General features: G+C 38.4%; 1 protein-coding gene across 1 annotated transcript in view; it reads right to left on the bottom strand.

Moving 5' to 3' along the window:
* Positions 1-22,378, bottom strand: part of LOC103598719 (structural maintenance of chromosomes protein 1B) — an 87,633-nt gene that overhangs the window by 55,212 nt on the left and 10,043 nt on the right. The window contains exons 2-10 of the mRNA XM_008582764.1: positions 17,896-18,084; positions 16,259-16,371; positions 15,967-16,170; positions 12,927-13,165; positions 10,558-10,816; positions 9,520-9,660; positions 6,548-6,630; positions 5,221-5,428; positions 1,157-1,342 (exon numbers count right to left, since the gene is read on the bottom strand). Of these exons, the coding sequence (XP_008580986.1) occupies positions 1,157-1,342; positions 5,221-5,428; positions 6,548-6,630; positions 9,520-9,660; positions 10,558-10,816; positions 12,927-13,165; positions 15,967-16,170; positions 16,259-16,371; positions 17,896-18,084 (1,622 nt within the window). The remainder of the gene's footprint in view (positions 1-1,156; positions 1,343-5,220; positions 5,429-6,547; positions 6,631-9,519; positions 9,661-10,557; positions 10,817-12,926; positions 13,166-15,966; positions 16,171-16,258; positions 16,372-17,895; positions 18,085-22,378) is intronic.

Genomic DNA, 22,378 nt, shown 5'->3' with positions numbered 1-22,378 from the left:
TTTGCTGAGCCCCTCCTCTGTGCACGCACCGTGCCAGGTGATTTACATGTAATGATTCCTTGCAATAACCCAATAAGGTAAGAATTAATTCTTCTACTTCATAGATGAAGAAACTGATGCCCAGAAAAATTATGAACAAATTAGTGAGAGCAAATTAGAAGTAGTGCTGAGATTCAAACTCAGGGCAGTCCAACTCTAAGGCATGTGCTGTTAACCACTATGCACACTGCCTGCAGTTCAGGGTCTTGACTGCTGGATCAAATAGAATATCTTTGGTAGGCAATAAAAAAAATCACAAATGATATCAATTATGATATGATAGAGTTCCTGCTTCAGGAATTTAGACTCTGGATATGTGAACATATCTCAACACATACCTCAAGGCTCAAAATTTAGCCTGCCCCACCAAGAGTTGACACATTAGACCAAATATTCACAATAGAGACTGAATTGACATTTCACCAACAGACCATATATTTTATCCATCTCCTGTCTAGATGGTCCCTAACTTATGATGGTTCAAGTTATGACTTCTTGACTTTACAATGGCGTCAAAGTGATATACATTCAGTAGAAACCGTACTTCAAATTTTGAATTTCAATCTTTTCCTGGCCTAGTGGTATGTGGTATGATACTCTCTTGTGATGCTGGCAGAGGCAGCAAACTGCAGCTCTCAGCCAGCCACGTGATCAAGAGTAAACAACCGATACTCTGCAGTGCACTGTGTTGCTAACCTATGATGTTTGGTAGATTAGGTGTATTAAATACATTTTCAACTTATGATATTCTCAACTTACGATGGGTTTACCATGACATAACTCCATGGTCAAGTTGAGGAGCATCTGTACTTTGCTACAGAACAAAATACATTGCTGGCTAGTATGCAGAGTGGTGCGCTGCTAGAGCAAAGGCATCAAAATCATCAAGATAGAATTATGACAAAACTAGATTAGGGAAAAAATGATGCGATATCAAGAAAGATAGCAGCTACTTGATATTATTCTTTGCCTGCCAATACATTAACACAGCCATTCAAATGACTGGCTAATTGGCAACGATGTTTTTCTGTCACTACCATAGTTTCAGGCAATAAAGACATACTTTAACAGACAAGATTTTATCACCACTAAATACCAAACATTACAAATTTCTTACCTCAAGATAATCTAGAGCAAGGAATGTCTCAGGTTCAGCTCTTTCCTCCTTCAGAAATCGAATACAATCTTTCGCTACCTTTTCAGAGGCTACAACAATGGCAACGATGTACTGGCCAAGAAGCTTAGTAACAGCCAGCTGGTATTTCTTATGAATAGGATGACACAGGTCAACCAGTCTTCCATACTTAGCAGGTTTCAAGAAAGGAGAGAAAAACAAACACATTAGCGAGGAACATATAATTTACTGTCTTCTAATAACAAAGCAACATAGACAAAAAGTAATTTATAAAATTATAACATTGTAATTATTCACATGGACCTAAGTTTTATTATGAAATGTCCATTTAGGCATGTCACTTCATTTAAGAAAGGAATAGGGCCGGCCCGGTGGCACACTCGGTAGAGTGCGGCGCTTGGGAGCGTGGCGGCACTCCCGCCGAGGGTTCGGATCCCATATAGAGACCGGTCCACTCACTGGTTGAGCGCAGTTCAGGCACAACACCGAGGGTTGCAATCCCGTTGCCGGTCGCGGTACGGGTGCGACACTGAGAGTTGCGATCCCATTACCGGTCATGAAAATAGACAAAAAGGGAAAAAAAAAAAAGAAAAGAAAGGAGTAATATAGAGGGACTAACCTTATCAAAGTACTCAAATATTTTCTAAAACTATAGTAATTAAATAAAATTCATTCATTCCCTAATTATTGAACAAGAATCTATGAGGCACCTACTATGGGCAGGTACTAAGCTAGACACTGGATAAACATTATTGAATAAAACAGATACTCTCTGACCTCACACAATTTTCAGTCTAGTAAGGAAGACAATAATCACATGCATGTACAAAATAGATCTAGTCACTGTGACAAAAAAAGAGTGCTCTGAGAGTATATAAAAGAGACCAGGTTGGCCTAAAAAGTCAGGGAAAGCTTCCCATGAAGAAGTGTTATTTGAGCTAAGATATGAAAATGGTCAAGAATTAGACTGAAATTCAAAAACTTTCCTAGAAAATGTCTGAATGTCAACTATCCTGTATCAAAAGTCTCTAGAATATCTGAAGATTTAATAGTATTTCTTTGGACTCTCTTCCATTTATCAGGTTCTACTTCAGGAACACAATTTCCTTATGATAGCTCATCATAGTTTTTCATATTTATTATCTTTGCTCTAATTGTTTAAATCTGTTTTTTTCTTTTCCATTAACCTGTGATTATCACAAGCCTTTCTTCTGGGTCAAGAATTTGATTTTCAGCTGTGCAGCTCATTCCTTGCTGCTTTAGCATTCCTTGCTACTTCTTATTAATTTACTTATTAGTCTATTTTATTTATTAACCAAATGCTAACTAATTATTATTCAGTAATAATGTTTGTTCCTAATTTATTTTCTTAGCTCTGCATTTTCCTTTTCATTTTATTGTTTTCCCTCATATTTGAACCTAGTTTTATGAATTCAAGCTCTTATTAAATTATGCAAAGTATAAAACACTTAATGGGGGATTTTGTTCTATAATCTTCTAGGCTGGACTCTTAGACCTCTAAATATTTTCCAATATTTTCTTTCTCTTTATTATTACGTATACTTATAGCTGTAGCTGCCATAGTGATTCTTTTCATCTTGCTTCGGTTTAATGAGGGCAACTGTGTTTATTTTCACTTGCTGTAATAACCTTTTCTTTTTCTTTTTCTTTTTTTTTTTTTTAAAAGCCTACAATACTCGGTATTTCCAGGTGGTTTCCTATCCAAGTACTAACTATGCCCAACCCTGCTTAGCTTCCGAGGTCAGACAAGATCGGACATGGTTAGGGTGGTATGGCTGTAGACAGACAACTTTTTCTTGATTACCTTTCCCAAAGAACTGAGAAGGCTAACTCCTTTGAGCAACAGTTGATGGAATAAGTACTTCCTATTCTATCCATGCTCCTTACCACCTCAGGGGTTGAAGGGCAGGGTAAGTGAGAGCTCAGCTAAAGCTTTGTAAGATTATGCTTTGGGGCCAGCCCGGTGGCGCACTCAGTAGAGTGTGACGTTTGGGAGTGCAGCGGCGCTCCCGCCGAGGGTTCGGATTCCATATAGAGACTGGTCAGCTCACTGGTTGAGTGCAGTGCGGGCGCGACACCGAGAGTTGGGATCCCATTGCCGGTCGCGGTACGGGCGTGACACTGAGGGTTGCGATCCCATTACCGGTCACGAAAAAAGACAAAAAGGAAAAAAAAAAAGATTATGCTTTGTTTGAATACCTGAGTTCTGCTCTTTCTTCTGACTTTTTAAGTTAATATCCTATACCAAGGTTCTTCTACCTTGGGGGAGGAGGACAAATTCCATTTTGGAAAGAGCTTCAAAATGGCCTCTCAACTTAATGAGGAGCTGTAGACTCTTCATTTTCATCACAGAGCATTAGAGATTCACATTTCCTGATTCACCAGTTTTTTAGTCTAACTCCCTCCAGTCAGAAGGGCAAAAAAATATATATAAGTTTGCTTCTTGCTAGGTTAAGGTATACCAAGTGAGAATGCTTTTTTTTTTTAAAAAAAAAAGATGATTGGTAAGGGGATCTTAACCCTTGACTTGGTGTCGTCAGCACCACGCTCACCCAATGAGCTAACTGGCCATCCCTATATGGGATTCGAACCCATGGCCTTGGTGTTATCAGCACCACACTCTCCCAAGTGAGCCATGGGCTGGCCCTAAAATATATATGTTTTTCTTTAATCAGTTTTATTTTTATTTTTTGGCAGCTGGCGGGTACAGAGTATTTCCTACTTTATCCGCCTTCCCACCACCTCAGGGGTTGGAGGGCAACGTAAGTGAGAGCTCGGCTAAGGCTTTGTAAGATTACGCTTTGTTTGAATACCTGAGTTCTGCTCTTTCTTCTGATTTTTTAAATTAATATCCTATACGAAGATTCTTCTACCTTGGGGGAGAAGGACAAATCCACTTTGGAAAGAGCTTCAAAATAGCCTCTCAATTTAATGAGGAGCCATAGAGTCTTCATTTTCATCAGAGAGCAGTAGAGAGTCACCTTTCCTGATTCACCAGGTTTTAGTCTAACTCCCTCCAGTTAAAAGAGCAAAAAATATAGATAAGTTTGCTTCTTGCTAGATTAAGGTATACTAAGTGAGAATTTTAGGAAATAGTCAACTTATCACTTGGCTTAGGCAGAGTTAAAAAGCAATGCTACACTTCAATTTTTTAATATCCTGGACTATCACCATTTTTTAGGTTTATAACATTAGTTTGACTGGTTGTTGAAAAGGATATGTTTAGGTTTGTGTCATTTTGTTAGAAATTGTGGAAAAAAGATTCTGTGACCCAGGTTTACTCCTCCATCATTATCCAGATGTCAAAACCACATGTAAGAGTCAGAAAGTCAAAAAGGATACTGTAAAGAAGATGAAGATGGGTGGCCAAAGAGGTACAAGGAAAACCATGACAGTGTGTTACCATGGAGGCCAATGGCAGGTGTTTCAAAACAGATCAAGTGGTTAACAGTGTAAAATGCTAAAAACAGGCCATCATAAAATGACTGCACAGTGTACAATGATGTTAGTGACAAGCAAGTCAGATGCCCCGATACCAAAGGAAATAATGCAGTGAGGGTGACACCCCCAAGTAACATTGTATTTTGGTTAATAAAATACATTAGCAATACTAAATGCATAGTTAGAGAATAAAAATATACCAATGACGTCTGCTGAAAAAATATTTTTTTAAAAAAACTGAAACAATGAAGAACATGAGGTTTGAGTCCATGCATCTGGGAGGCTCAAACTACTTCCTGGCACCCATGTCTTTTGGGGATACATGCAATAACTCAGACTTTTTGGGTACTGTGTTCATGTCTATGCTTTTCCCCAGTAATTACTTATCTAGACACTACTGGAAGTAATTTACATTTTACCCTAATTATTTACTGTTATATTTTAAATATAAATTGTCAGCACAAAACTTAAAGATTCCTGAAATAATTTTGCTTCCTAATAATGGTATATTTATAATTCCAAATAAGAATGTATTTTTTCAAACAGGAAAGCTTAGCCTTGTTTTAATTGTTCATTCTAATTACCACAGAATCTGGGTAAAGTCTTTTAAGGTGATCCAGAATCTCTGCTCTCTTTTGCTGACGTCTTCTCTCATGGTTATCAATTCCAGCATTCTGCAATTCACTTCTAATAAGATTCAATTCTTCATTAACCTCAGACATTCTTGACTTTGTTTTTTCAATTTCTTCCACTAGGGTTTCCTCTTGCTCTTTCTTCTCTTTCAAGCAATCCCTACATGATAACAACAACAAATTACATAGCAAAAAGAAAAGCCAAAATTTAGGAATTACCAGATACAAAGCACTCTTGTCTAGCATTGCAGGTGAATGGAGTAGTGCTCTATTAATATTTAAAAGATTGGGCCGACCCCGTGGTGCACTTGGGAGAGTGCCGTGCTGGGAGCATAGCGACGCTCCCGCCGTGGGTTTGGATCCTATATAGGAATGGCCAGTGCGCTCACTGGCTGAGCGCGGTGCGGGCAACACCACACCAAGGGTTGCGATCCCCTTACTGGTCACGAAAAAGATAAAAAAATATAATACAATAAACCTCACACCAAATGAAGGCAAAAACAATTTTGATCATTCTTTGTTGATCCAAAAGATACGTATTTCTGCACACTGAAATATAATGATAGATCACTATAACCAGAGCAATCCTCATGAGCTTAATAATAAGGAAATGCCAATTAAAAAGAAACTCTTAGTGGCAGAATACTTGGGTTGTATGAGGGGTCTTCAAAAAGCTCATGGAAAGATTCGTATTATCTTTTAATCCTATTTTTCCATGAACTTTCTGAAGTACCCTTGCATTAGCTTTCATAACATAACCCACTACTTTTATTAAAAGTATCAATGCCAAAAGAAAGTTAAAAGTTTCACTACTATTATACATTTATATTTTCTTTTTTTTTTTTTTTTGTCTTTTTTCCGTGTCCGGCAACGGATCGCAACCCTCAGTGTTGCCCCCACACCGGACCGGGGACCGGCAACGGGATCACAAGCCTCGGCGTTGCTCCCGCGCCTCGCTCAGCCAGTGAGCGGGAGCCGGTCTGTATGTGGGATCCGAACCCTCAGACGGGAGCGCCGCCGCGCTTCCCAAGCGGCGCACTATCCAGTGCGCCACCGGGCCGGCCCCTATACATTTATATTTTCAAAATTTAAATATTTCATTTATTATGTAGTTAAGGATAATCTTTTAACAATCTACAATGAAATGAAAAATGGAGGAAAAAAAGAAAAAACAGTGGAGGAGTGAGAACTTTATAACAGTGGGAGCATTCATTTGGTGTACAGAAATAACCAGACACTTGAGATGTAAGAAAGCTGAGTGTCTTTTTACTCTACCTACATGCATGTCTTTGTATACTCCTCCAACTTCTCTATTCGTTTTTCATGATCTTCTATTTGTTCTTTTATTTGTTTTAGACTTCCCTGAAATAGGAAAGGAAACCTAAAATCAATTACAACAATTCCTACCAAATTAAATTACATGCCTAACACATACTATAACATTGTGAGCTGTTGTAAATTTGAAATACATCAAATATAACTATATGAAAATATTTATGAGAGCAAATTTTAATTTTGAAAGGGCAGTCTGGTATAGAGCTTTGAAGTTGCACAGATCAGGGTTTAAATCTTGACTCCACCATTTGCTAGACATTTGATCTCCAGCTATTTCACTCAGGTAGCTTTGAAGTCCAAGAGGATTATTTTCAAACATCTACACAGTTTTTATCTGTCCCTCAAACTAATTCATTCAATAAATATTTATTCACTGGCTACCATGTGGTAGGAACTAGAGATACGGTAATGAACAGGATAGAGTCCTTGCCTTCAAGGAGTAAAGTCTGGTGGGAGAGAGACAAATAAGTAATTATAGTAGAGTGGTTTAATGTTAAAATCATATAGGAACTTACAGGGCAACTTACAGGCTTTTGGGGAAAGGACTTCACAAAAGTCTTGCTCTATTCATTTTATCATTAAATCCCATATGTAGTAACCTCCAATTGGTTTCATGTCTTTAACCTTTCCCACATCTAATTCATCCTGCATACTTTAACAAGATCGATCTGTCTTACTCCATTACTAAATGATCTAAAACCAGGAATGTATGAAAGTAAAAACACAATTCTTTTTCAGTATACCACCAGGAAAGAAAATACTACAGTTTTCGGGCCGGCCCGTGGCTCACTCGGGAGAGTGTGGTGCTGACAATACCAAGTCAAGGGTTAAGATCCCCTTACCGGTCATCTTTTAGAAAAAATCCCATATGTAGTAACCTCCAATTGGTTTCATGTCTTTAACCTTTCCCACATCTAATTAATCCTGCATACTTTAACAAGATCGATCTGTCTTACTCCATTACTAAATGATCTAAAACCAGGAATGTATGAAAGTAAAAACACAATTCTTATTCAGTATACCACCAGGAAAGAAAATACTACAGTTTTCGGGCCGGCCCGTGGCTCACTCGGGAGAGTGTGGTGCTGACAATACCAAGTCAAGGGTTAAGATCCCCTTACCGGTCATCTTTTAGAAAAAAAAAAAGAAAATACTACAGTTTTCAAGTGGAAAAGGACAAGCGTATTCCAAGATAATTATCCTGTTTTACTCACTTATCACACAAATTTACTGAACAAACCTCTACTATGCAAGGTGCCAGAGTTATAAAAATGAGCAAAACAGTTCTTTTTCTGAAGGAACTCACACATGTTGAAATTAGAGTTCCCATATTGAAATTCTATTATCTCATTTAAGAATTCCATTCAGAGAGGGAAAAACAAGAGTAATCAATGAGTACCAAGTTCAGCCAATTGGGAACAGGTACTTTTGTGCCTTTACTCTGGCCACACCCAGAGCCTGTGTCATGCTAGATCGTCATTACTTTAACATGCCAAGTGGGTCTCTTAGGGGACACCATCTAGGTGACTCGAACAAATTTCAGATGTGGCTTAGGCTGAAGAGTAGGATTTACTGGAGAAAAATGTAAAAGACCAGGGTCAAAAAGAGAAGAGAAGGTGTGGGTCCCATTTACTCTCACCATCCCACAGGGAGGTGTGTCAGGACCTGGGTGCTTTGCTGGACGCATAATGTGGGATAAGCAGACTACCCTGGTACTAGGCATTCTGGATTTGAGATGATGGCTGATGATGCTAGTTGTCTGGGAAAACCAACTATTGCCCAGCACCAGAGATCTTGCTACCTTTCAAAAGTTACCTATCTGTGAAAGGAGTCATTGGTCCTGTGGGAACTCAGTTTAGGTACAGCTCTTCTCCATCTATCTCCACCCTGACATGTTATTTCTTTTTTATATTCAAAAGGCAACATCAGTTCAACCAACACTCATTGACATCTACTAAGTGCAAGGTTTACAATGGACATGATTATGAATCCTGCCTTTAAGAAGCTTCCAATCTAGTAGAGCTGTACCAATCAATTGTAAATTCTGTGCAATCTGATAAAAGCCCTTAGACATATACAGGTTAAGAACAATGGATACTTATATGAGGAAGAAATTATTTTTGGCTCTTTTTTGGAAGTGGGGTGGAGAGAAAATGAGGGTAAGGGAAGGCCTTGTGGTATAGGTAACTATATAACTTAACATTTAAAGATGAATAGGTTACTCCAGAAAGAAATTAACATGCACAAAGGCAAAAATGTAAAATATGTATTTTTAGAAATCAGTGTATTCTTTTATAATGTGATACAAATTATACAATTATACAAATGTTTTAAAAATATTTCCTGCTCTGTTACTATCTTTGTTTTTCTCCTGGCACAAACCGCCATCTCTTCTACTCACAGGACTATCATATACAGCACCTTCCATATTTGTATTTTCATCTGCCAAATCACAAAGACTAAAATGAGATGGTATACTATAAGGGTGAAGGAAATTCACTCTGAAGACAAAGTGTCTGGAATTAAATCCTAGTTCCTCCCCTTATTACCTTAGTCAACTTAGCTTAATCATTTTGTGCTTTGATCCCCTCATCTGTAAAATACAGTAATCCAACAAATATTTATTGACTATCATCTGTGGAAAAGGAACTATCATAGGTGCTTGGGATGCATCAGTGAATAAAACAAATATCCCTGCTCTCGCAGAGTTTACATTGTAGAGGAGGAAGGCAGACAAATATATTTTAAATATAAAAGATCACCTAAATAATACTAAGCAGTATAACAGGTAATCCGGAAATTTTTTAATTGCTTATGTTTGATGTAAATCCATTTATATATTTAAATATTAGTACAAAAAGGGAATAAAATGTCACTGAGGATAATCCCAAATCATCACTGCACAAACTGAGGTACCTGAACTTCACCATGCCTCCTCTTTTCAAATGCCAGTCTTTCTTCCTCCGCCTTCTGTTCCCACTGCAGTTTTTCCAGTTGTTGGGTCATTATAGCTACTTTCTTTCTTACCTGATCCTTAAGTTCTTTATAACGATCCACCTATATAAATAGCATTGAAACATCGTTAACTCACTTAAAGAAACATGACAGGAAATTCTTTATATGATACTAGCAGAAAATTAATCTTATCAAAAGACTGTTTTATATACATTGGATCATATTGGCCATCTTATCCAGGTAAAATAATGTGACCATAATATAAAACCCTCTTTATTTAAAACTTTATATAGAGCAACAAGGTATTCAAAACAAATCCTATAATAATATTCCTGTCAGAAAATCTTAAAAGAGAAAGGGGAATCTAGAGAAAATGATATATTTCTTTCTTACTGATATCGTCACTATTATTTTGGTACATATAGTGTGATGTAAGATTATCATAAAATGAACAAAGAGATAAATGACAAAAATTTAGTTGAGAAAATATCTGAAACTCTCAATTACGTATACTTGGATATCTACTCTTGATTTATTATAATTAAATCCCATATACTAAGTTGGATATTAATTTATCACTGAACATTTTAAATCACCTTAAGTAATCAATTTCCCTCTTGTCAATTAAATGATGTCTCTTCAAAGCCACATATAATCTGACCTTTTAAGTTTTTATATGAGAAAAAAATAACTACCTTAAAAATAGTAACTTAATTACCTAACTTCTATACTACAAAATGACATCATGTAACCTTGTTGAAGTATTTTCTAGGACTTTAACTCATAAGTGTAATAATGCCATCTAATCTTATAAAAAATAGCTTAGTCTGAAGAATAAATTCTGTGTATAGGCTGAAAAATTTTAATCCCCATAATTTACATTCTGAGGATAATCTCTTAAAATATCAGACAGAGAGAACATCCTTTAAATGTTTTCTAATTGAAAGGAGAAGTTGAAACAATAGATAGAAAAGATTTCCCATATGTTGACTTTTTCACCTGACTGGCTTCCAGTTCTATATCTCGACCTTTATGTATGATTTCTTCCTCAATCTGCTTTTCAAAACTTTTCCATGCACCATCTAAATCAACCAGCTCTGTCTCCAGGGCTCTTATGTCATCTTCCTGTTTAGAACATTGTTTTTCACTGTCCTTTATTGATTTCTTAGCCATATCTAATTTTTTGAGGTGGTAAGAAGTGTTTTCTTTGGCTTTAATGTATTGAGGCCTCTTCTGATTTAAAAGTGCTTCAAGAGATCTAAAAAGAAAAAAGTTTGATTTAAAGGAAATTAATTTTTTTTAATATATAAAGGGAAGAAGTCCTTTTGATTAAATCACATTAAAAAATAAATTCTAAAAATTAACTTTCAGACTATAAGCAGATTACTTGCTGCCAGAAGTTGGGCAAGGTCAGGTAGAGGGATAAACAGATGAAGCATGGGGCACTTTTTAAGAGGGGTTAAACTACTCTGTATGATATTGTAATGACAGACACATGACACTATGAATTTATCAAAACCTATGGAACTTGACAGCACCAAGGGTGAACCTTTATTTTTTTTTTTTTCCTTTTTGTCTTTTTTCGTGACCGGTAACGGGATCGCAACCCTCGGTGTTGCGCCCGCACCATGCTCAACCAGTGAGCGGACCGGTCTCTATATGGGATCCAAACCGTCGGCGGGAGCGCCACTGCACTCCCAAGCGCTACACTCTACCGAGTGCGCCACCGGGCCGGCCCGGGTGAACCTTAATGTAAGCAAATTTTTTTAAAAATCACTTAGAGAGATCCTAGACGGAACAGAATGTGACAAAAGAATTACAAATGTATAAACAACCTTACTGAGGGGTTGTACTTCAGATATAAAGTTGCTTCCCATGGAGGTATGGGTGAACAATTCTGATACTGCTATACATATTACTGGAATAATGCAAAAGGATGACAGATTGTGGAAGCCAAGTTTCTCACTGTTGAAATGGGAGGTTATAAATAAGAAAGAGAAGGCTAGAATGATCCACGTGGTAACGGATTAAAATTGAGAGACAATATGAACTCATGTTTAGTTCAATAAAGATACAGATAATCATATATGGAAATATTTATAGATATGTATATTTACAAGACTTAGTATACACACACATATTTCTTAGTTCTGTCAGCTGAGAAAGCCTAGAAGCAAAGACATCCAGTAGGAATGAGCACACCTAGCACCCAGATGTTTAGTTCCTAATACCAATAAAAGGACCAGAACTCCTTGAAGAAATTACTGACTCCTGGGCAAGCTCATATAGACTAGGGCAGGCTAATTCTAGGACTGGCCCATATAAAATGAGCCTGCAACATCTTGCAGTGCCAAAAAAGTAAGGAATTGCTCCAAAACCAAAATCACAATGATGGGATATGTCAAAGGCACATGGGAGCCAACTCAGAGTTCTCGATAATATAAACTGCAGTAATCTAAGCAACAAAATAAGCAATGTAGTATTAGATTATAACCCCAAATATCCATAAATCCATACTGATAGAAATAAATAATAAACAAATAAGAGACAAATCTCCTGTGCAGACAAAGTCTAAATAAATTATGTAGATACTCTGCCCTCGAAAGGAAGAACGTAACTCCCATTCCTTAAGTGTGGACTACGCCTAGTGACTTCCTTCCAAAGACTGTAGTATGAAAAGGGGGAAAATAAAAGAATAACTTTGTAACAGAGAAACCTGACAAAGTCAGGTGATCAAGGTCAACATGAATAGTGATATTATGTTGATTTTATATAATATAGAATATGAAATATCCTATAACATCTATAAGATGTTGACATTCTGATGCCATATGATGAGAATGGCATTTTATTTCTGTGGTCTTCCTCCCCAAAACCCACAACCCCAGTCTAATTATAAGAAAATTATCAGACAAATCCCAATTGAGAGACATTCTACAAAAAACCTGACCAATGCTCAAAACTGTCAAACTCATCAAAAACAAGAAAAGTCTGAGAAACTGTCATAGCTTCAGAGAGAATCTGAAGGAAACAGACAACTAAATATAATACAGTATTCTGGATCAGAAAAAGGACATTAGGCAAAAATTAAGGAGACATGAATAAAGTATGAACTTAAGTTAATAATAATGTGTCAATACTGCTTTATTAATTCTGACAAATATATCACACTAAGATGTTAATAATAGGAGAGACAGTGTGGGGAATATAGGAACTCTGTACTATCTTTATAATTTTTCTGTATATTTAAAAGTATTCCAAAGTAAAAAGCTTATTTTAAAAAGTCAACTTTCAAAGTGTCATTTATTTTTTATTTTCTATCAATCTACGTAAAACCCAACTATTACTACCTATTTTTAAAAACTCACTTTAATTCTTTTTCTGTCTGTTGTAGTTGTCTCATTAGCATTCCACGTTCCTTTTTCTTGGCTTTAACTATGTTTTCATGATGAGAAAGAGACTCTTTTGTAATACCCAAATCCCTATTCACACGCTCTAACTCAGAGTTCAGAAAACGAATTCTCTTCTCATTATGATATAATTGGAAAAGCTGTACTTGTATCTTGTTTATTTTCAGCTCTTCAAGGAGACTCTGGTAACGTTCTGCCTATAAAAGAGTACAATTCAACAGTAGTAAAAAGTGAGTATATTTAAGCTGACCTTTCATAACCCAACTACTGTACCAACAAATCATCTCTAATAAATTTTCACTTATGTCACTAAGAAACAATATTCTTGCCAAAAGTAGCACTATTTAGGGAAGTTTTCGAAATACACTTCTAAATTAAACCAGTGAACCATTAATTTTTTATTTATGCACTCAGTTGTGTGGTGGTAAGAACAATGGAGTGGCACTAACCTGGGTCCTAATCTCATTTCTCTTGAGGAGTTGGGCAAGTTCATTAACATTTCTGGCATCAGCCTCCTCATTTGTAAACTGATGGAAGAGCCTTCTGTGACTTATAAGGTCCTTAGCAACTTTAAATTCAATGATTCCACATAAAATTCCTGCTACAGAAAGTAATTTTCCTACTGATAGAACTAACAGGACAATTATAGTTCTTAATCACAGGTGAAAAGGAAGAATTTCCTTAACATTTGTGCTATTAATAAAGAAATAAAGGAATGAACTTCCTCAAGGAGAGCTCCTAATCAAGGAAGTATTCCAAGTAAAAAGTAAATGGTCATCTTCCAGGATGTTGTAAAAAATTAGGAAGTTGGACTATTCTAATTGTCCTTATAATGTTTCAAGTTCTATAATTTTGTAAGTTATTTTACTATACTGTGAATATTACAGTCTGACTTTCACTGCTGCCACCCCTTTTTACTGACAAAATGAAGGACATGTATAAACATTAAAAAATATGAAGAAATAGAGATTTTCCACGCTGTAGTGGATTGCATTGTGTCCTCCCAAAACTCACTGAAGCTTGAACTGTATTCCTCAACTTTTATGTATTAGAAACTTAGCCCCACTGTGACTGTTAAGAGGGTGGGAAATCCTATTATGGTAAATGAAAGGTAGAGCCTTGAAGAGGTGATTGGATTGTAGGACCAGTGCAGTAGTAAAAATGGTGGTGAGGGGTGTGGTTCTGAGGGCTTTAAAAGAAGAGGAGAGTCTGTCTCTCTCTGCGTTCTCTTGCTTCCTCTCACCATGTGATCTGCTTGTCCCCACCAGCTGCCTGCAGCTGTCCACCACGAGTAGAAGCAGCCTGAGGCCTGCACCAGATGCAGCTGTCCCAGAATCATAAGCAAATAAACCTCTGTTCTTTATAAATTACCCAGTCTCAGGTATTCTGTTATAGCAACAAACACAAAACAGACTAATACAACCACTAATAAGAAACACATCGACTTTTCATTTATTTCTTTAAATATTTATTGAGTATCTACTATGTGCTAGGCCCTGTTCTATGTGCTGCTAGGAATATAGTGAAGAACAAGACAGACTGTGCTCTTGTAAAGTTTATATTCCAGTTATTTGAATAGGTTGAGGTAGAGGAAGAAGAATCAGAGAATAAACAAACAAACATAATAAGCAAGATCATTTTGTACAGCAATATATGTTACAAAAGAAACAATACAGGGTGATGTACAAGAGGGGATGCTAATTTAGATTGGGGCAGGGGATGAGGACGGTGGACAGCAAATGCCTGCTTGAGAAAAGAAAAAGGCTTTTTTATAAAGATTTGTATGAGAGTACCAGCCATGCAAAAATCAGGCTTACAGCTATCTAGGCAGAGGAAACAGCAAAAGCTCCAGGATAAAAGGGAGCTCAGTGTATTTAACATATAACAAAGGTCAACAGGGTAGCAAAACAGAAGAAGTTAGGCTTGAGAGGAGAACAGGGACCAGATCAGTAGGCAGGATAGGAGATTAGATTCTCAGTGCAGTGGGAAGCACTACACTGGAAGGTTTTATGCAAGGGAAAGACAGGATCCGATTTGCATTTGAAAAAGATCACTCTAAATGCAAACAATTACCAACCACAGACAAAGCACACTATACAGAACCTCAAAAAGTTCATGGAAAAATGGAACTAAAAGATAATACAAATCTTTCCATGAATTTCATGAAGACCCCTCATACTAGGCATTGTGAAGGGTACTGAGCAATACCACAGCATTTGTAAACTGCAGCCATGATTTCCTAGTGGTCCCCAAGACCCTTTTAGAGAGTCCCTGAAGACAAAACTATTTTCATAGTAATACTAAGACATCATTTGCCTTTTTCAGTGTGTTGACACCTGCACTGATGGTGTAAAAACCAATGGTGGGTAAAACTGCTAGGCCTTAGCACAAAAAGATTTAATGCTAAGTATTTATGAGAAGTTAACTGTCTTCTATTAAGCCAGACATTAAGGAGACCATAAAAATGCAAAACAATGTTGCTCTTCTAATTAATTTGTTTGGAAAATGTAGTTATTTTTCATAAGAATGTTATTTATGTTAACATGTAATGAGTTTATTATTGGTATTTTTTACATGGACCATTAAATCTATTTTTAAAATATCTAGTTTTGATTTCAAATACAGTAAGTATTGGTAAATAAAATCCACATGTACAAAAACTCTTTGTGGTCCTCAATAGTTTTTAAGTGTGTAAGGGGGTCAAGATCCAAAAGTTTGAGAGCCTCTGCTACATAAGATATAAGCCTATCAAGCGTGTTTTCAGTCGAGAAAATCAGACATTTTTTAGTTCAGGCTGTCCTGCCTATTTGGGATTAAGAACCCAAATACCCAAATAGTGAAAGATATATCAAAAAGTTTATCTTTACTGAATATTGGGCTCTATTTTTCTTATATTATTGAGGAAATCTTCTTAGTAATTCCAAGCCAATAGCTAGCAATTCTAATAGAAAGTTTTTGTATCTAACACTTACTTGGTTACATCTTCATGACACCTTACCTCTTCTTTCTCTAATTTTGCTTGTTTGCGCTCTGCAGCTAAGTTTTTTTTCTTATTAAAATTAAACTGTGCATCCTCTTCAGCTTTTTGTAACTTTCTTTTCTTTTCCTCATATTCTCGCATCAGTTCTCCTGAGCCGCTGATTTCCTCAAAAAACTGGGTTCTTTCTTTGGGTTTTTTCATTGCAATCGACTCTACAGTTCCCTTTTAAAAAAGTAAAGCACACGAATATATAAAATATAGTGATGTATTTTCAGAACTATGAATCCCATAAACTACTACAGCTACTTACCTGAAAAACTAGACAGTTTCGTGCTTTGACAATTATGCCTATCTTCCCCAACTCTGCTTTGTAAGCAGAACGACTCACAGGATTATCATCAAAATGAAATTCTGAGCGTCCTCCTAATATAAAAGGATAAATGTAAATAGGAAACATAAATATCAGACATATCTCCACAACCAATGAAGTTTAATAAAATTATTTTTGTTATTGAAATGGCCGGGTATGCAATAATATAATCATATACATGTTAATAATTGCATTTAACCAGCCAACAAATATTGAGTGTCTATTACGAGGGTACTTCAGAAAGTTCATGGAAAAACAGAATTGAAAGATAATACAAATCTTTCTATGCAGGACCCTCGTATATGCCAAGGACTATTCTACAGCAGTAAACAAAACAGATAAAAATTTCTGATCTCAAGGAACTTATATCCTAGTCAGGAAGACAAACAAAAATAAGATATGCAAGTAAAATAAATAGAATGTGAGAAAGTCATAAGTGCTAAGGAGTAAAAATGAGCTGGGAAGGTAGAATGGAAGTTTCTGTGTAGGGGGGACAGGCTTTGCAATTTTAAATAGGGTGGGCAAAGGAATCCTTACTGAGATGGAAACGTTTGAGTTAAAAATCTAAAGAAAGTGAGAAAACTAGCCAATGAATATAGCTGGGTGATAAAGGGGTGAGATATTTAAATTACACATTAAGGTACAAGTATATAATAAGTACTTCTAAAATCATCTATGATTGAATTTGGGGGAGGTTAATAAGACAGCATTAATACATTAGAAATGTTCTGGTGGACACTGAATAGTAACAACAAAACAAAAAGAAAAATACCTATTTATAGAGGCTCTGTGAAATCCTACCACAGGATAAAAAAAAATATATAAGCAACTCTAAATCTTGTTTATTCAGACAACACAGAATAAAATAAAATAAAATAAAATCATCTATGATTGAATTTGGGGGAGGTTAATAAGACAGCATTAATACATTAGAAATGTTCTGGTGGACACTGAATAGTAACAACAAAACAAAAAGAAAAATACCTATTTATAGAGGCTCTGTGAAATCCTACCACAGGATAAAAAAAAATATATAAGCAACTCTAAATCTTGTTTATTCAGACAACACAGGGACTTCATGAATAAATCACAAAATACAAATTCAAACATTTCACTCAAGTTGCTTTTCAAGGTAAGAAAAAGTGTCTATACAAGCCAAAAGTATGCATGTAATTAGTTCATCATATTAAAACCAGATAAACATAAAGAACCTCAGGAAGAACTTTTATGACTTCTCTGTCTTTGAAGTAGGCTCCTTATATCTTAACCAAATATCCAGATATAAAAATGCTATTTGACAGTAGGGGGATTTGAATAAATACCATGGTACTTCAAAAAGTCTGGAGAAAGATTTTGAAGTACCCTTGTTATGTCTGCTTAAGAAGAGTCTTAGTGGAGAATCAAATACGTTCTGTTACTTGCCTCTGAGATTTTCTATTGAAGAGGACAAAAAAAACCCTTCTAGTTCACTATGCCAGTGGAATAACAATAATCACCCTTCAAAGAAGATAAAAAATGGGCAATCTGACTAAATCTTAAAAAATCAAATGACATAAGCAAAAATCTACAAAAAATACCTCGGATAATCCTTGAAAATGTTTTCTCTTCTCCGCTTTCCTCCACATACACAATTTTTACACTTGCAGAAGAAGAAACAGGTTTTCCAATATGTGCTCCATGAATAAGTTCTTGAATATTTTTCACTCTTAAATTAGCTGTTTTCTCTCCCATTACGAAACTAAGTGCATCCATTATATTAGATTTTCCTTGGGAAGGAAAGAGAAAAATTCATTCATTCTTAACGATAATAAGCCTTGACCAGAGCTGAAGAAATCAGGACATTACTGGAAATGAAATACAGCCAATACACATGTCTAAATAGTTCTGTCTTGTCAATGTTCAAAATGCATGTGACCGAAAATTTTTACTTAGATTACTTGTTTCTTCTATGCAGCTAGGTAGATAGCTAAATTAAGAGGTCTAAATTTAAGGATCTAAATCCCAACTCTTTTCCATTATTAGGTATTACACCACGGATAATCATTTAATGTCTCTGAATTTCCAGTTATCCTTATTTTATAAATATGGAAACTATCACCTAAAGCATCAGTGCAGCACTAAGCCCCCACATACTGAAAAAAAATAAGTCTAACTAAATCCAGGGTCTTCCCAACGGCTAAACTAAGGTTGCTAGAATATTTATGATTGGTATGAGACGGTGCTACGAAAAGTTATACAGCAAGCCTGAGACTGCTATCCTTTGAAAGTCCTACTTACAATGCTGGCTGGCATCTGAAGACTGGGATTTGGATTTGGGGAGGGTTTCTACTATCCCCTGATCAGAATGGCTCATTATGCCTAAAATGTTTGTGCAAACAATATGATTTATGCTAACACCTGCTTTTTTTCTAGGAGTCTGGAATTTTGGTATGTGCTAGGCAGAGAGCACCTGTGTGACCATCTCCCTGTAAAAACTGAGTCTTTAGTGAGGTTCCTTTGTAGGAAACATTTCACACCTGTAAACTTGTTACTGGATGACTTAAGTACTAGATGACTTCAGTGGATGAGGACTCAGAATCTTGCACCTAGTTTCCTCAGACTTTACCCCACGTGCCTTTTCCCTTTGCTGGGTTTGCTTTGTATCTTTTCACTGTAATAAACAGTCCTAAGTATAACAATGTGCTGAATCCTATTAGTCCTCCCCGCCAATCACTGAACCTGGGGGTAGTCTTGGGGATTCCCCACCCTAATGGTAAATTTGTTTTCCAACCATGAGCCCGTAATTTCCTCTAAGACAATTCCCAAGGTGCAATATCGATGAAGCTACTACCATCTGTATTTATTTTTTCCTTTTTCATGTTCCTTCCCGCACATCCACAAACAATTTAAAATTTCAACGCCAGAAAGAAGAAAGTAACATGAACAAAGAGAAAGGTATATCGTCAGCCACTAGAAATATGGCTTAGTTTTAGAGATTTAGGATCTTTCTAAAAAGAACAAGTAGTTAGCATGCTGCAAATTTATTTAGCTAAGTCTCAGTTAACCAATAGGTATAAAATGTGGCTTTTTTGGAGCTGTTGTAAGACAGTGCATGTACGACAAAATGAACGTTCATGGCATTGAATTACTAAGTCTGACAGTAACAGAGCTAAAAAGAAACTTTTTGTTCAATCCTTATTTAAAATCTGCCTAAAATACTTCCCCATCCAATTTCACTCATTCAATTAATATTGTCCCTCACTAAAGAAGGTTATATTCTGTCAAGAGTCAGAGAGTAAACAAAAAAGACAATTTACATGTTGTAATAAGTATAAGGAGATAAACTGGGTGAGGAAATAGAAAGTAAGAGAGGCAACTTCAGATAGGGCGGACAAAAAACATTTATGAAGTGCCTACCTGCAGCTAGTGTTAGCTTAACAATCATGTCGAAAAAACGAACAAATCCAGTTATGTCTTATAATGATCAGATTGGGGACTTCTACTGTAAATAATTTAGAACCAACATCGGGAAAATGATTCTGAAAGAGTTATCTCTTAGGCTATCATCACTTGATAAAGATGGATCAAGTATTCAAAGATATAAAAATTACACTATTATTCTCTAAGTCCCTTTTCATTTCAACTCTACATAATTCTCCCATTCCTCTGCTTCTTTACCACCCTTCTACTCGTTCAAGTCCTCCTTACTTTTTTTTTTTTTTCCTTTTTCTTTTTTTTTGTGACCGGTAAGGGGATCGCAACCCTTGGCTTGGTGTTGCCCGCACCAACCATCCCTATATAGGATCCAAACCTGGAGTGGGAGCGCCACTGCGCTCCCAGCCCCGCACTCTCCCAAGTGAGCCACAGGGTCGGCCCAAGTCCTCCTTACTTTTAAGAAACTCCTTATCTGGACTCTTCAACTTTCAATCTCTTGTCCCCTCAAATTTATTCATTCATTCTACAAACATTTTCTGAACAGCTGTTTATCAGGCACTTTGCCAAGTACGGGGCTAAAAATACAAACATGTAGGGAGATCCAATCAAGATGGCGGAATAGACAGTCTGCAGCATCACTCTCTCCCACAAATCAACTAAATTTACACCTATAAAAATGTAACATCAGCCAAGCTGGGGCCGCTGGACCTCAGGGGAAGAGGAGGAGAAACCTACGGAGTTCCTGAAGGCGGGAGGAACTATGATGAGAGAAAGAAAAAGCTGCTCTGAGCATTTCAGACCGTGGCTGCTTTAAGGCCAGAGCTGCTGAGTGCATGGAGCAGGAGCCAGCACAGAAGCCACAGCTGTGCCCTTCAGATGGAGTTACTCGGAGGCAGCAAGAGAGAAGAGGGCCTTGACGGCCCCCAGGACAGCAAGACCACTAATAGGGTTCACGTGGACCCACGCAGGAGCGAGGAGCCAGAACAACTGAATAAAGGGAGCCACTCAGAGGCTGGTGAGTCATCACAAGCGACTGGGGCAGGGCCCATCCCATGGGAAGTTTTCGGAGCATAGGGGTGGGGGAGATGTGTCCACAAGGGGAACACTGGGACACAGCAAGGACAGCTGATCTGCCCCCCAATCAGCACAGGACCACTCAGAGGAGACTGGTCAGGAATGCAGAATTGCATGGGGTGCAGTTTGATGAAAAATCTCAGACCCAGATCAGAGATTCTACAGAACACAGATCCACCGGGTCTCTGGAGAGCCGGAAGTACCTATAAAGTCAACCATTATAACCTGTGCTGCATAAAAAGCCTTCCCTAAGGAAACAGCAGCAAAGTAGCAATTTAAGCAACCACACAGCTCAAGTACTGGTTCCCACAGGAGGTTTCCCTGTGTTAGAAGCAAAGGAGAAAAAATTAATTCCGGCCCAGGTACACCACCAGCACCTTGGGGCCTGCCTGGGAACTGGAAGCTTGGATCTGGGGACCGGACCCCACTCGCACTTCCAAGCAAATTGCACCAGTGCCTCAGGGCCAGCCTGGGGACCTGAAGCATGGAGAAGGGGACTGGACCCCCTTCCCACAACCAGGCACACCATGCCAGCACCTTGGGACCCGCCCAGGGACCCGAGGCAAGGAGAAGGGGACCAGACCTCTCTCCCACAACCAGGCACACTGAGCCAGCGCCTTGGGGTTCACCCAGGGACCCAGGGTATGGAGTTGGGAACCAGACCACCCTCCCATAACCAGGCACAACATGCCAGCACCTCGGAGCCCACGCAGGGACCTGGGGCAAGGAGAAGGGGAATGGTCCTGTCTCCCATAACCAGGCACACCGCACCAGAGCTTCAGGGCCCACCCAGGGACCCAAGGCATGGAGAATGGGACTGGGGCTCCCTCCTGCAACCAGGCACACCACGCCAGCACCTTGGGACCTGCCTGGGGACCTGAGGCAAGGAGAAGGGGAAGGCACACTGAGCCAGCACTCCAGGGCCCGCCTGGGGAACTGAGGCATGGAGAAGGGGACTGAACCACCCTCCCATAACTAGGTACAACATGCCAGCACCTCAGAGCCCACCCAGGGACCTGGGGCATGGAAAAGGGGACTGGACCTCTCTCCCACAACCAGACACACTGCACCAGTGCCTCAGGGCCTGCCCGGGGACCTGAGGCATGGAGAATTGGACTGGACCTCTCTCCCACAACCAGGCACACCAAGCCATTGCCTTGGGGCCTGCTCACGGTCCCAGGGCATGGAGAAGGGGACCAGACCACCCTCCCACAACCAAGCACACCATGCCAGCACCTTGGGGCCTGCCTGGGGACTCGAGGCAAGGAGAAGGAGAATGGACCTGTCTCCCACAACCAGGCATACTGAGCCAGCGCTTCAGGGCCAACCTGGGGACCTGAGGCATGGATAAGGGGACTGGACCTCTCTCCCACAACCAGGCACACCAAGCCAGTGCCTCAGAGCCCGCCCACAGTCCTGGGGCATGTAGAAGGGGACTGGACCACCCTCTCACAACCAAGTACAACATGCCAGCACCTCAGAGCCCACCCAGGGCATGAAGAAGGGGACCAGACCTCTCTCCCACAACCAGGCACACCAAGCCAGCACCTTGGGTCCCACCCAGTGACCCGA

This window comes from Galeopterus variegatus, unplaced genomic scaffold (genome assembly GCF_000696425.1).
Source record: "Galeopterus variegatus unplaced genomic scaffold, G_variegatus-3.0.2 Scaffold2719, whole genome shotgun sequence".
NCBI lineage: Eukaryota > Metazoa > Chordata > Mammalia > Dermoptera > Cynocephalidae > Galeopterus > Galeopterus variegatus.
This window is presented reverse-complemented; position numbering and strand designations above follow the sequence as displayed.